Below are 14,833 nucleotides of genomic sequence, written 5' to 3' on the forward strand. Positions count from 1 at the left end.
TATTCCATTTTTCAAATGCCTTGCTGTGTTAGAAAGCATTCTTAATCCTCGGAGATGCTCATTGCAATTTCAGTGCAATGCAGACAGGCTCCTTGTTGCAGCATTATTTACACATTTCAGTCCCATCTGTCATTCATTAGTCCCTTGCTCGGAAGTCACACTCCTTCCTCTATAGCAATGTATTTTTGGTTACAGGAATTAATCCCCTCTGACTTGTATTGTAGTATGTCTCCCTACACTGTGAGCTCTTCAAGCACAAGGACAATCTTATCTGTCTTTCTTTCCTTTAGGACCTTTCATAATACTAGGCACCGAGTAAGTGTTCAGGAAAATATTTCTAATTGAATTTCCTTCCCAAGATATCAGTGCACACAATTCAGTCATTCTAGGTTCCAGCTGCATCTTCCCAAGTCAGCTTTTCCAACCATCCTGTGTTAAAGGGACATCTGAAAACATCAGATCATACACAGGGTGCATGGCACGGGTGCTCTTGTTATGATATGGGCTTCGAGGTCCAGCAACCTGTGACAAATTCCCACAAATTAAGAATCCCCTCTCTGGGCCTTTGGTTCTTCACAGGTGTGATGGTCTCACCTAGTTGTTATGAGGGTTGAGTAGGGCAATGCATATAAACTTCTTAGTACTGTGCTCGATATATAAGTTGGGGCCAAGAAGTATTAGATAATATTAAAAGACAATGTAAGAGCACAATTACCAAAGGCTAGCTAGCACTGCGCAGTGGAGGACACTGACTAACCCGTGGATAATTACCTATTCGTTAGGTAATTCCCAGTTCAAATCGGTTGTAAATAAGTATACTTTCCTGGAGAAACAGGTTTACAATGTAAAGGATATTTGCTATTTTTTATCATTGAAACCAAAACTTACTTTATGTCATCATCACCTAGGGTTATAATCGTACAGAATTAAGATCTTTTAAAACGTTTTAGACAATAATTGTCAAATTTTAACATATATCGGGTAGATGTTTAACCTATAAGTGACAGATTATTTCAAATTCTTAATTTTAGTTTTAAAAAGAACCTATATTAAAACCTAGTTATTGGTTAAGTGGGTCTAATGTTAATGGACATTGAAAGATCAAAAAAAAAAAAATCGAAGCTATTTGTCCAAATTAAAATTAGAACATGTAGCTCACATATTCTAAACGAACATGTGTGCTTCTGTAATAATAATTTTATTATCACCAAGTTACAGGATAGAGTTTTAATTAGGCCCTTTATATCAGCAGAAGCCATGAATTTGGGATTAAAAACCTGCTGCTATAACCAGTCTGGTTAAAGACTATGGCGTGATGCATTCGGGCTCCAACTTTTATAAAAACCAGAGAACACTTCTAATAACACTTTTCTAATTTCATGGTTCAGTGCACAGTCAGTAAAGATTTAAATAATTCAAAAAGAAAACCTATTCTCTTTCTTTATTAGAAGTTTGAGTCAGGCAAGTCTTTGACATTTAATAGGTTTTTAACCCTTTTAATAACTTTTTATAATGAAATTTATTGGCAGTTGTTTTAAAGAAATGGTTATTATATTAACATGAATAGCAGTCAGTAGTTCTTATGATTAGTTTTGAGACCTTGACCTTATTTGACTCAAAGTGTATAAAAGCATAAATGAGTGAATAATGTTAATATTGACTAAGTTACAAATACCCAGAAATATAGAAACTGCATAAAACGACTTTCATCTCATTATCTAACATGCTATAAAATTTTGGCAGACAAATATTTAAATTTTTTAATTGTTTTAAAGAAGCTTAAGGTCACTTACAGAGTCAGATACTGTAAAGGAACTAAAAGACATTGTAATTTTCCTAGACTGATTTTACCCAAGTTATTAATACTATACTCAATAGAAGATGATTTCCAGCCTTTGCCTATCTTAGTTTCACGCTATTTTAACATTTTATAATATATTATTAAAAGGATTATTGAAAGATTTCCATAATAAAATAGTAATTTAAAATTGTACTTTTTTTCAAGTCCCAATAAGGTAGGAGCATACAAATAGTCTGCATAGGGTAGCTATCTGGCCGAAGCAGAATATAAGGCTTTAATTTTGCTTCTTGAACTGTACTTGTAAGTGAATGTCATGTGTATCTAATGACTTAAGAGCCTCTAAATGAACTCAAAAATCACTTTTCTGAACTGATGTTGAGAAGTCAATATTCCACTTGACATCTCCACTTTTACTAACATCCTGTTAGCATGGCAGTGGAAAGGATGGGATTCAGTTAAATTTTCAGGTTTACATATAGTATAGAGAATCCTTTCAGCTGACTTGTCATGCTATAACTACACAGAGCTAGTTCTCATAGGTAAACCACAACTCCCATAGGGCATGTCTTAGAGCATTTCCCAATTTTCTTATCACCTATCCTTACAATCCATCCTTTTTGTGTCAATGCACACACTCTTTTGAAAGTGTTCTGAAAATAAGGCACATTATTCAATCCCTTCCCTGGGCACATCAAAGTAGAGGAGATGTGAACAGACATCAGCATGTTGGAATACACTTTAATATAAGATTATAGCCCCATGAGCCTACACTTTGTAGTACAGAAACAAAAGACTCAATTTATACAAAAAAAGTGTGGGGGAGGGCACTTTGTTGACTCTAATCACAAGTAGAGCCAAAGCAGACTCAGGCACTCCTGTTTCCAGAGGTGTACAGATTTGTAGGAACTGCTAATTCGAATGTTTTGGGAACCACAGGGTAGACCATCTGGTCCCCCAAACCTTTTTAAATAAGGTAGAGCTTTTTAGTCCATGAGCCTTCATGTCCTGCCATTAACTGGAATTATGCAAGATTCTCATTGTCAAGCTTGCCTGTTGCACATTGTGGTGTTTCCTTCATGTGATCTGAGCAGAGGGACCCTTTCAAGGGCACAGAGAAGCCCAGTGTTAAGTTTGGAAATATGGATGTTGATAGTGTATCAATAACAGTAGGCCACAAATAGTGTTGGCATGTGCCTCAATGTGAGTCAAAAACATCTTTCCTACTGTGTGACTAAAGGGCATGCCTATACCCAGAACCTCCTGGCCTTCATCATGATCCAAAGGAGAGATTATATGTACAGAGTTGATAGAAGAGAATGGTGTACTACGAACTGGAATGCATTAAATGCATTAAATTTCTTGAACTTTGTATCTATCGGTTAGCCTATTAACCTTGATCAGGGAGCTATTAAAATCCAGGTTATAAGTTTAACATTTATCTGATCTAAATCTACTTTCCCACAATAAAACCCTGTGCTCTGTGACATAAGCTGTCCAGCTAACTCCAGAGAAGGCCTCTACTAACACAAGCTTTGGCTACCAGAATGCTTGGTTGCAACTATTTCCAAGGCTCGTTGTGAACTAGAACTAGTCATAAAAAGAGACTCAAGGATGATAAAAATGCCAGGCATCCACCCATGAACCAGGAGGTCATGGTTAGATCCCCAGTCAGGACACATGCCTGGATTTCAGGCTTGATCCCCAGGAAGGAGCGTGCAGGAGGCAGCAGATCAATGATTCTCTCTTATCATTGATGTTTCTATCTCTCCCTTTCCTTTCCTCTCTGAAATCAATAAAAAGCATATTTTAAAAAGTGATAAACATCAGAATCTTCCACAAAAGGTAATGGATAGGAGCAACCACCACACAAATGAGTTTACATTTGACAAAATATCTTCATGATCCCAGTTAATCCTCACAATCATAATATAAAGTAAGCATTTAAGGTCAGTACATTTCTCTCATATTTATCTCCTTAAAGCTTATCACAACCAAACTACATCAAGTACTTAATTTATCATATTACCTATTTCTCCCCACTAGACAGTGAGTTGCATAAGAGCAGGGATTCCAGTGTGCTTGGTTTACCTGGTACCTAGAGCAATGCCTAGCACATAGTAGGCGCTTAATAAATATTTGTTATTAAAAACTTATTGCCACTATTACAGAGGTTGAAAAAGTTAGACAACTTGTTAGAAAGAGAGCCAACCTGATGATGTCATGAGCAGGGTTCCCTCCACTCTAGGACAACACCTCCGATCTAGAAAAAGGAAGAGAAAGAAATCAAATAAAATGGCATAAAGTTGCTTTTGAATTATGTTTATAAAAATGAATACAGATGCACACACACATACGGGGGCAACTAAGATACCTCTTCCTAGGGGAGGTGAGCCAGCACCCGGCAAGGAGAGGTGGGCTTTCCTCACTCCCTCTGTGGCTGTCTGACATTCAGTGTCTGATCATTGGTTCATCCCTGGGAGTTTTAAAGTTAAAAACTGGTCAAATGATCTATGGCCAGTATAATTTTTAGCATGAGGTTTAAAACTCTCAATTATATTTTCCTCTAACACATCAAGTCTCTTTAGTAAGGAGAGGCGAGGCCACAGTTTGAAGGAGGAGGGTGGCCAGGCATTGTGGAGGTTTCGGTGAGAATAAGGGTTTGATTTTGAGGCGGTATGAATCTTCTCCAAAGAAGGGGGTTCTAGAGAGTGCTATGTCCTCTCATTTGACAAGCATCTAATGAATTGTGCTCCAGAGTTTTCTTTTCCTGTGATAATTGGTTTTATAATGACTAACTACAAACTACAAATAGTCCATTTTAGAGTACTGTAAAGAAATCTGAGCCCTTAGTGTTCACATTGTCTTTTGGGAGAAAAGTAGATCCCTAATGTTAAAATCAAAACTAACGTTGTTTTTGGAACTTTAGAGTTGAAATCAAGTTATCCTGACCCAATATTGAATTTTTAAAAAACACACACATTTTCATTAAAATGTCCAGTCTTTCTTTGAACCTCTTTTTGCCCAGTCTTTCAAAATATGGCATGTGCTTTGCATATGTATTTTCCAGATTTCCTCTCTTTTGACATTATCAGTCTTCGATGTCTGAAGTCTAATAGCAAAAATGTTAAAGTTTATTTAAAGTACACATTTTTTTAAATAATAAATAGGTCACACAAGAAGGTCATGTAGGAACAATTTAATTTGTTGGGACAACAAATAATTTAGCTTGCTCTTGGAAAATGCCTTTAGAAAAATAATACATAAAATTTGATTATTAAATTTACCCACACATTTGTTCTGGTATATACATTTACATATTAATTGAATTCCTGGCAAAAAAATGTAAAATCAAATTAGGGAATTAAATAATATCAACATTTACATTCTTCTCGTAGCCTCTTAGAGTGCATTGTTCCTAAGAAAAATGGACCTGCTTAGCCTTCCTGGCCTGATTAATCATGCAAAAGCCAGGTTCAGAAGGCTTTATTTAGATGCTAAGGACGGCTAGTGTTTGATGGTGGGTATGAAAGGAACAGAGCATGAGCACTTGTCTCAGCCTAAGCCTGCAGGGTCTCCTCCCCGCCCTGGGGAAAGCACTCAACAGCAAAGGGTGTCAAACGCTGACAGACAGGGGTAAATGGAAGGGCTTCAGAGATTCCTCGAGTTCTCCTGTTCCTGCTGCAACTGGCAGACTTCCAGGCCTTGCCTGCAAAGACCACAGAAAGCAGCAGCTGGTGAGCCACATTAGCAAATAGGCCTCAGGCCTCCCCATGTTCCAGGCTCTGTTCACCAACTGCTGTTCACTCAAACAGCTGGATCACAGCGAGCCAAGATGTCGTTAGGGTTTTATGTGTACAACTGTTTTGATATGGATTGTCTGCTAGAGGCAGAGATAATGATAGCTTTCAAGGCTCGCATGTTGGACGGGGAAGGATGCTGATATTTGAAAAAAGAAAACAGACTCTGGAAAGATTGTGAAATGCACAGCTTTAAACACTGCAATGCAGGTCTTCAGTTCTGGTGCCATTCAAGTGCACAGTTTTAACGCTCTGTAGTCACTAATACAACTGATGTTGTTCCAAGAATATATTTTTTGTTGTTGTTATTACAGTTACACCAATATGTTGCTCATTTAAAAAAAAAAATAATCCAAGATGAGCAACCTGGGTATTGTTTTTTCCTTTTCCAAGAAAATCCAAGGAAAATGAGGGCAAACTCAGGCTGAAACATGTATCAGAGTGCCTGGAGTTTCTCACATGAGGGCTGTCCTCCACCTGCAGTTTTTATCACTGTAGGTAATTGGGCAAGAGGAGAAAGGAACATGGTGTTAGCATCAAGCCATGAATTACAAGCCAGGTCATGAGGGAGAATATATGATATCTGCTTTGGTTTCCTAATTGATTTTAATTGAGCTCTTGCTTTCTATTAATTGGAACAAGGTTTTGAAGAAACAAATGAAATCTTCTCTTTATCATCATAATCTTCCTCCATTATTTTAATTGACATTTTTTAGTTCCCGTAATTTTAGAACAATATTAGTCCTCAATAGAAAGCTATAAAAGCTAAGGAAATAGTTCTGACGAAAAAACAAACAGTAAAATCTAGCACCCATTTTTAATGGATTGAGTTTCTCTGATGGGAAGATACATATTAAGAGCCATTCAAAACTATAATGCCATTGCTATGCAGTACTTTTTGCTGAGAAAAAAAATGAATCTCACTGGCCTCAAAATCAACAACATGAGAAATACACATATTAGAAAGGACCTTTGAGACATTAGAGTCCTGGGAATGTAGCAAATGTAGTTCCCAAGAGATCAAGGATTTATAATACTGTGTATGTGAAGCCAGCGTCACCAATCCTAATTGTACCTGGCCTACACATCTATTCAGTGTAACTCAGGAAATATGTGCTTAGCAGTGGTTCTCAACCTTCCTAATGCCGCGACCCTTTAATACAGTTCCTCATGTTGTGGTGACCCTCAACCATAAAATTATTTTCGTTGCTACTTCATAACTGTAATTTTGCTACTGTTATGAATCGTAATGTAAATATCTGATATGCAGGATGTATATTCATTGTTACAAATTGAACATAATTAAAGCGTAGTGATTAATCACAAAAACAATATGTAATTATATATGTGTTTTCCGATGGTCTTAGGCGACCCCTGTGAAAGGGTCATTCAACCCCCGAAAGGGTCGTTCGACCCCCAAAGGGGTCGAGACCCACAGGTTGAGAACCGCTGTGCTTAGCCCTGGCAGGTGTGGCTCAGTTGGCTGGACAACATCACACACACCAGGAGGTTGCTGGTTCGATTCCAGGTCAGGGCACATGCCCGGATTGTGGGCTCGATCCCCAGAAGGGGACATGCAGGAGGCAGCTGATCACTGTTTCTCTCTCATGGATCTCTCTCTCTCTCTCTCTCTCTCTTTCTCTCTCTCTCAAAAAAAATCAATAAAAAGCATTCTAAAAAAAAGAAATGTGTGTTTAGTACCTACAATGGGCTAAGACCTGTACTAGATACTAGGGCTACAATGGTCAACAAAACATGTTCTATCCCTGCTTTTTTGAGTTTATAATCTGTTAGGATATATCAGTTAAATTAGGCTCAGCTGCATATAATAGAAAACTCAAAATGACAGTGATTCTAAACAAAGATAAGCATTTACTTCCCCTTCACATTAAAGACTCCCATAGTAAGTAGATTGTCTCAGCCTTGGTTGCTCTGTTATCGGTGGAAGTGGATTTCTTGCGATGTTGCCAGGAAAAGAATTTCCTGAGACTCACACGAAAGGATGAGAAGTATTTATGAATGTGGAAATAAACTCCTGGGTTTCTAATGTCCCATCTCTGCCCATCTTGCCATGGAAGAAGTCCGGTCTTGTCTTCAGTACAGCCAGAATCAAGGCCACGGCCCGTAGTTTCTGCTCCATATTAAAGTGTACTCCAGTCCAGCATCCTGCGTGTGGAATCTGCAAACCCTTGGGCCATGTGACTGCTAAGACTACATGGCGATGAAGGGTGGAGGAGAGAAGAGAGAGAGAGAGAGAGAGAGAGAGAGAGAGAGAGAGAGATCCTTTGTCTTCTGGGATAACTACCAGGAGCTTAACCAACTAACTTTTCAAGATTTCATACATTTGCAGTAGATTCACCCTTTCACCCAGCAATTATCTTTCTCCCAGGTTAGACCCCCAGGCCTCTATGGTTCAGCACATCCTCCTGTGCCATTTTGTCTTTACTGAGCATGTCCTTATCTTTCCCTGTTCTGCCCCTGCCCACGCCCGATCAAGGATGGAAAGAAGGGGGTTCATCCTTGGTGGGCCGATGCTCCAGTCCCTGGAGTGAGTGTGAAGCTGTAGCTTCCTAGTGAAGCAGACAGGCCTCTGTTTCCAGCTGAACATGCCCAACAATATCCGACTCCCCTTTGCTTTCTTTTCTTTATTAATATTAATAACTAGTCATTACAGTGATAACAGCTCCATAATAGACACCCAGGTCCAAGATGTTTTCCCAAGCTCTAATCACACCTTTTTGCCAGCAGAAAAGAACAAAACAAAGTGAATCTTTCCCTTTAGGAAGACTTCTCAGAAGTACCACACAACACTTGCACTTACATTTTATTAGTCAAAACTTGGTCAGATGGCCATACAAAGCTACAAAGGAAGGTAGGAAATGCCCTCTGTTAGCTAGCTTCTTGGCTAGACAGCTAAATAATGGAGGCCTGTCCCTCAGGACAAAAGTATAATGAGTGTCAAGGAGGGTACAGCTTGAGGTTTCTGTCATAAAGGGAAATAGACATCATTCAAATTTTTTCATCTTGTGAATAATGCTAGATCAAGGTCACAGAAAAAAAGAAAAATCATCAGACCGGTTATAGTAAGTTCATACTTGTAGCATTTATTTCTTCATTTATATAATGACTCAGCAAATAATTTTGAATACTTGAAATATCTCATTTAAATTAGTTGTGTACTGATCAAGATTACTCTCTAGAAAGTACATACACATTAGACTAAGAAATTTAAAAGTGGTGTCCCATAAAGAAATGCTTCCCAGTTCAGAGTAGAAAGGTTCTGAAAGCTTTGGAGATGAGCTGATTTTTGAACTTGACTTTAAAATATACTTAGGGCTTGGATATAAAAGTATTGTAAAAAGAAAACACATATGTAAAATAAAATGATCGTATTTCATTTCTGCTTTAATCTCTGTTGGTAGGAAGATCTGAGAACATTTAACCTCTCCCATCCTCAATAAACTTGTGCAAAACAGTCATTCCTAAGGGCTGCCTCAAAGGGGAATTACAAAGCTCAATAAGTAAAAACACTGTGCAAACCACAAATCACTGAGCAAAGTGAGATTTTTTAAACTGCTTTTTGAAACTTCAGACAGCAGATGCTCAGAAAATGAATGCTAAAAGAACAGCATAGACAAAGACACATGTTCAAGGGGGAGAGACATAGGCAAAGAATAGCAATTAACTGGGTTTGGCTGAACAATACAGTGTGTGAAGAACAGGTATAGGCAATAAGGTTTATTTGGAATCTTCAATGGCATGCCAGAGATTAGACTTAATTTGGTAGGCAGATATCATTGGGACGTTTTTGAGCCTATAGCTCAGGAAGATTAATTTTGCAGTCCCCTTCAGGGTGGATGTGAAGAGATGCTTTTTAGTCAAGTACTATTGTCAGTGGAGAGATAATAAAGGCCTGAAATACATGAATGGGTGTGGGAATGAAAGGGCTGATGGGAGGGATATTTTAGAGTAGACTCAATGGAACTCAGAAGAGTTTGAAAGGAAAGGAAAGAATCAAAAGTTACTAGAACATTTGCGTAGAGGTGACATGGCTAATGAAGGTGTCATCAACAGAAATTGGACACATTGTACAAAATAGGTTTGAGAAAGAAAACATCGTTCATGTTTCTAGCAGAGGTGATGTCCCAGTAGTGATGTCTAACAGGCAATTGCAGAGTTAGACCTGGAGTTTTGGTCAGAACTGTACATTTCAGTGTAAAACGTTCCCCATTAACAAAATCATGATGTATCTTCGCTGGGTGGAAGAAATGTGAGTGAGTAACAGAATGTTGGGGAATCATTTAGGGGTGGTGGGAAGTTGTAGGAAAAGTCAGTAGAGGAGTCATGAAGAATCCGAGAAAGCAGCAGTTGTCATAAGCATGACGTAAGTGAATTATTCACAATAAGTTAAAAATATTGGAAATAATACTTTACAAGTTGAGGTTGTGTATTTGACATTAAGACCTGTAATTAAATCAATATCTTTCTAGAAGGAAGCCAGTAATCAAAACATTGGCTTTCATTCATGAGCTAATTGTCAGTAAGTAATCAGATTCCATCCATATTTTCCCCATATTATCTATTAGACAGTGACTGATACTGAACTGACTCTTATGAAAGCAAGATGAAATAAAAATACTCCAGCCCGGCCAGCATGGCTCAGTGGTTTGAGCATCAACCTGCGAAGCAGGAGGTCACAGTTCAATTCCTGGTCAGGGCATATGCCCGGCTGGTGAGCTCCATCACCAGTGTGGGGCATGCAGGAGGCAGCCAAGCAATGATTCTTTCCCATCATTGATGTTCCTATCTCTCTCTTCCTCTCCATTAATTTTTTTAATTTAAAAAATAAAAATATTCCTCCTAATTCACAAATGTCACCATGGGTGTTAAGATCTATTTCTAAGTGCATCAGAGACCTAAGAGAGAAGTATGCTTTCTAATTTGTGCTCACTACCCTCTAAACAGAAAAAATTTCCTTTGATTTGGTGTTAAAACTGCTGTTTGTCTGCCTGGCCTAACACCATTGGTGATAAGATATTTTCAACTACTGATGAGTCTGTTGAAAAAGAGGTGCCCTGTTGAGTACTTCACTGTCCCTACCCGAATTGATTCTTTACCCCTCTTTTGCCATGCACCACCCCCTTCTACCAATAGTCCAAAGGTGGGAACACAAATTTTAGTAGTCAGTGATCTACCCTCAACACTAATTAACATGAGCAAACAATCAAAAAGATTAAAAACTGATGAGAGAGTTGGGTGATATAAGGTGAGATCGTTTTAGACTTTTGAGGACCCTTGGTTGTAGTCATGAATTGGAAACTATACATAAGTTAACTTAAAAATCATCCTTTGCGGTATCATGTAGAAAACCATGATATTTCTGAAAGAGTGAGATTAAGAAGCAAGGTCCAAACAGATAAGTTACAAACTGTTCATGCTTTTAACCTGAGATTTACGTGAAGGAGAAATCGTGATATCAGTTAGCTAAATACTTTTGGAAAGATAATTTAGTTAAAATGTTTTTGTTAGTAAACATTTTTAATTTATAAGACTATGAAAATGTATTCTCCTACAAACATGTATGTTTGAACATGCATGTGAGTGCTTTGTTGGGTTGAGAGAGGGGCTGCCATGTATAGGACAGTACCCATATATGCATCCATTACTCTGGGCTCACAGTGAGAGAGTTGTTCTAAATAGAATCTAAGAAAAAATGCAATAGGACTTTAGGACTTGAGAGAGTTTAATGTATACTATCTCTTCTGTGCATTTTCAAAAGTCAGTTCTGATTTTCATGGTACCCTGTGACAGTGATACAACTTTAAGAATGTCTGTAGAAGCTAGTATTATTTCATATGAAAGGTCAGATTATAGAATTTGGGGACAGCTAAGAAGGAAGAAAAACTATTTTAGTAAATGTGAGCGGAGGCAACATGAATGGACCAGATAAAAACAATCAATTTAGGCGGATAACATTTGACAAGGTGTTTTTGATTATTTTTAGTTAACTATAACTCTCTCTGTGGGAAACACAAAATGTTGAATCAGCTGCTTAATACTGTAGGAAATATCAAAGACTGAAATTGAGAGATCTTGATTTTAACTCCAACTCTGTGGCTTGGGGAAGTAACTTAACTTCTCTGGGCTTTATTCATTCTTATTTATCTATCTATTTTTTTTTTTAATTCTACAGACATTCAACAAGCCAGTACTATGGCCTCCTCCTAATAATTCTCTTCCATAGATAAAAAAAATGTCACTAAGGATCTCTGAAGCTCTAATATGTATCATTGAATAGTAATGACTGCTTAATGATGGACTTCATACAAAAGACAACTATGAGCTACTTTTGAAGGATTGGAGGAATATAGTTTAAATTATGGGGCATGAGGGGAGTTGTTGATTTGGACCAGAAAATGAGCAGGTACAAAACCATGGGCCATCCTAAGACCTCACCAAGAAGGGCCAGATTCTAGAACAGCGGTTCTCAACCTGTGGGTCGCGGCCCCTTTGGGGGTCGAACGACCCTTTCACTGGGGTCACCTAAGACCATCGGAAAACACATATATAATTACATATTGTTTTGTGATTAATCACTATGCTTTAATTATGTTCAATTTGTAACAACGAAATTGGGGATCACCACAACATGAGGAACTGTGTTAAAGGGTCGAGGCATTAGGAAGGTTGAGAACCACTGTTCTAGAATATCTAGGACTGAGTCTGAAGATGAAGCAGAGTAAGAGCTGGAAAGGTCTGAAGGGGTGATACTGACTAATAAGAGACCTCATAGTGAGGATGGTAAACCTACCACAGGCAGGTACCTCTTCCGTCACAAGTCAGTTTCAGATGGAAAAAACTAAATGGGTAAAATGACTGGAGAGCATTAGTAGAAAATGATTTCATTACCAAAAGGAAAAAAAAATCTGTGACTAAGTTATTTAATTAACTTTTACAATATTTCCATGTCATGATAACATTTGCAGACAGGTAATTACTAGGCATTCTGACACCATGTGGAATTTTTTTTTAATGAAATCGAGAAAGATAACATTATTCATTTTATTTATTAGTTCCAAAATATAACTTTAACCACATCCCTTCATTGCTTTTCTTTTTTCCCATTTTTTCGTTTATTCTCTCTCTTGTTGTATGAAGCAAGAACTGCATAAAATCTCCAACGTCCCTCAGAATGAAAAAACAGCTGCTTCTATAAGCGCCATGAAATATTCCCCATCATTCCCCATAAGTTTGAAAATGCCAGAGAAATGTTCAATGAAATCCACTATACTCCTCTTATACAACACATTTGATCTCTGGATACGTTAAGAGCTTCATCCTCCAATGCTTTTAATTCTAAGCCTTGCAGAAACAAAATTCATTGCTTGAATTACAAGAGTGAGTCTCATTAAGGCTAAAAAGCAGTGACCCAGATAGCATAATGGATTAATATGGTGACCTTGCAACTTTAGAGAATCACTTTCAAATCTGACTGTGTTGTCAAATCATTTCAATAGTCAGTTAATCAATTGGTTAATACCAATCTGTGAGCGTTCTTAGTCTGGAAGTTAGTAGATCATTTTGGCCAACACTAGCTATATATAATTAAACTGAGAACAACAGCATGCTTCACTCCCAGACCTTTCTTAAATAATCACAATAAAAAAAAGATTTCATAAATTGCTGTGAATGCTGTAATCACTAATAATTATATAGTGCTGACACTCTAATAAGCATCAATATTTTGAAACTTATACCATAAATATTTTTAATGATGTTTACGTTTCATTAGCAAATAAGGACTATAAATATAATTAATAGGCTCTTTGGTAATGAACTGTGATGTTGATTGAACTCTCAAATTCTATGGTAACAGCACCTTTAGGGTGATACATACTGTTAGGGGGGTTGGGGAGGGGATGGAAATGTGTATAGTTCAGCAGGACATCTTACAGAATTTTTAAAGTCTAAGGAATATTTTTTTAATTTACTCAGAAACATGTTTGTGAAAATTATTCCTATCCATTTTCTTGTAGATGCAAGATATACGGAACCCAGAAGGAGCTCAATATAGCTCCCATCCTCAGATGGCAGCCATGAGACCCAGGGGTCAGCCTGCAGACATCCGGCAGCAGCCAGGAATGATGCAGCATGGCCAGCTGACCACCATCAACCAGTCCCAGCTGAGTGCTCAGCTTGGGTTGAATATGGGAGGAAGCAGTGTCCCCCACAACTCACCATCTCCACCTGGAAGCAAGTCTGCAACTCCTTCCCCATCCAGTTCAGTACATGAAGATGAAGGCGATGAGTCATCTAAGGTAGGACTACATTATTTATAGGATCTATAGGAAATGCTTGTTGCCTGAAACGGTTTTCCTTGGAGCCTTCCTTGACCTCTAACTTGGGTGCAAGTTTATGTCATCCAACTTAAGAAACATTGATGGGGGACGTACTTTTATTATGAAGCATGAGGTTATAAACTGAGTGAATTGAATCACCTTGTCCAATTACATTTTTAAGTCCCTAATAAATCCTTTGAATTTTCATGTATTAAGCATAAAAATAAGTTGCACCCACAAAATACAGGGTCTTCACAGTGAGTAAGCTAAATTTGCCACTCATTCAAAAAAGTCAATTTCAATTTAACCATTTTATTTTACGAAGACAAAGATGGTGGTGGTGGTGGTGGTGGTGGTGGTGGTGTGTTTAATAGATAAAACTGTTGAGATTATCTGACCCAATCATTTCATATTCAGGATGAGGAATGTAAGGGGCAAGGAAATTAACGACCCCCTTCCAAAGGAAAAGCTGGGCAATTCATTGCTTACCTATTATTAGTCCCATGCCACTAAGTTTGTTTGACTATCTGCCTATCTGTCTTTGTCACATTAAGTTATCTGTATAGGAAGATGTGTCTTTAAATGTCCTTAGATTGCAGAATTCAAGGCAGTTTTTTCAAATGACTTCACCAAAAGCAAGTGCATTCTCATTCAAAAACCAAAATTATCTCTTTATTGTCTTCCTTCTCAGGCAGGCATCTTTAGGATTTGTCCAAGTGAGGACTCTTGTGCCTAATTACTATGAAAAACACTCACATGTACATGTGTACTTCTAGTTCCTTCTCTTCTTTAAATATTACTAATGAGTTGTCACTTGTGTCAGCCCTTAGATTTCTTTTCACTTTTGCAAGAATTTTGCTTTTGGGAAATGAAACTTGTCAACACCAAAGGCAGCA

General features: G+C 37.8%; 1 protein-coding gene across 1 annotated transcript in view; it reads left to right on the plus strand.

Moving 5' to 3' along the window:
• TOX (thymocyte selection associated high mobility group box) overlaps positions 1 to 14,833 on the plus strand; it is a 296,399-nt gene that overhangs the window by 233,818 nt on the left and 47,748 nt on the right. The window contains exon 4 of the mRNA XM_070392145.1: positions 13,635 to 13,916. Coding sequence (XP_070248246.1) covers positions 13,635 to 13,916 — 282 coding nt within the window. The remainder of the gene's footprint in view (positions 1 to 13,634; positions 13,917 to 14,833) is intronic.

This window comes from Myotis yumanensis, unplaced genomic scaffold (assembly GCF_028538775.1).
Source record: "Myotis yumanensis isolate MYYU_CA2020_CCGP unplaced genomic scaffold, mMyoYum1.0.hap1 SCAF_15, whole genome shotgun sequence".
NCBI classification, from domain to species: Eukaryota; Metazoa; Chordata; class Mammalia; order Chiroptera; family Vespertilionidae; genus Myotis; species Myotis yumanensis.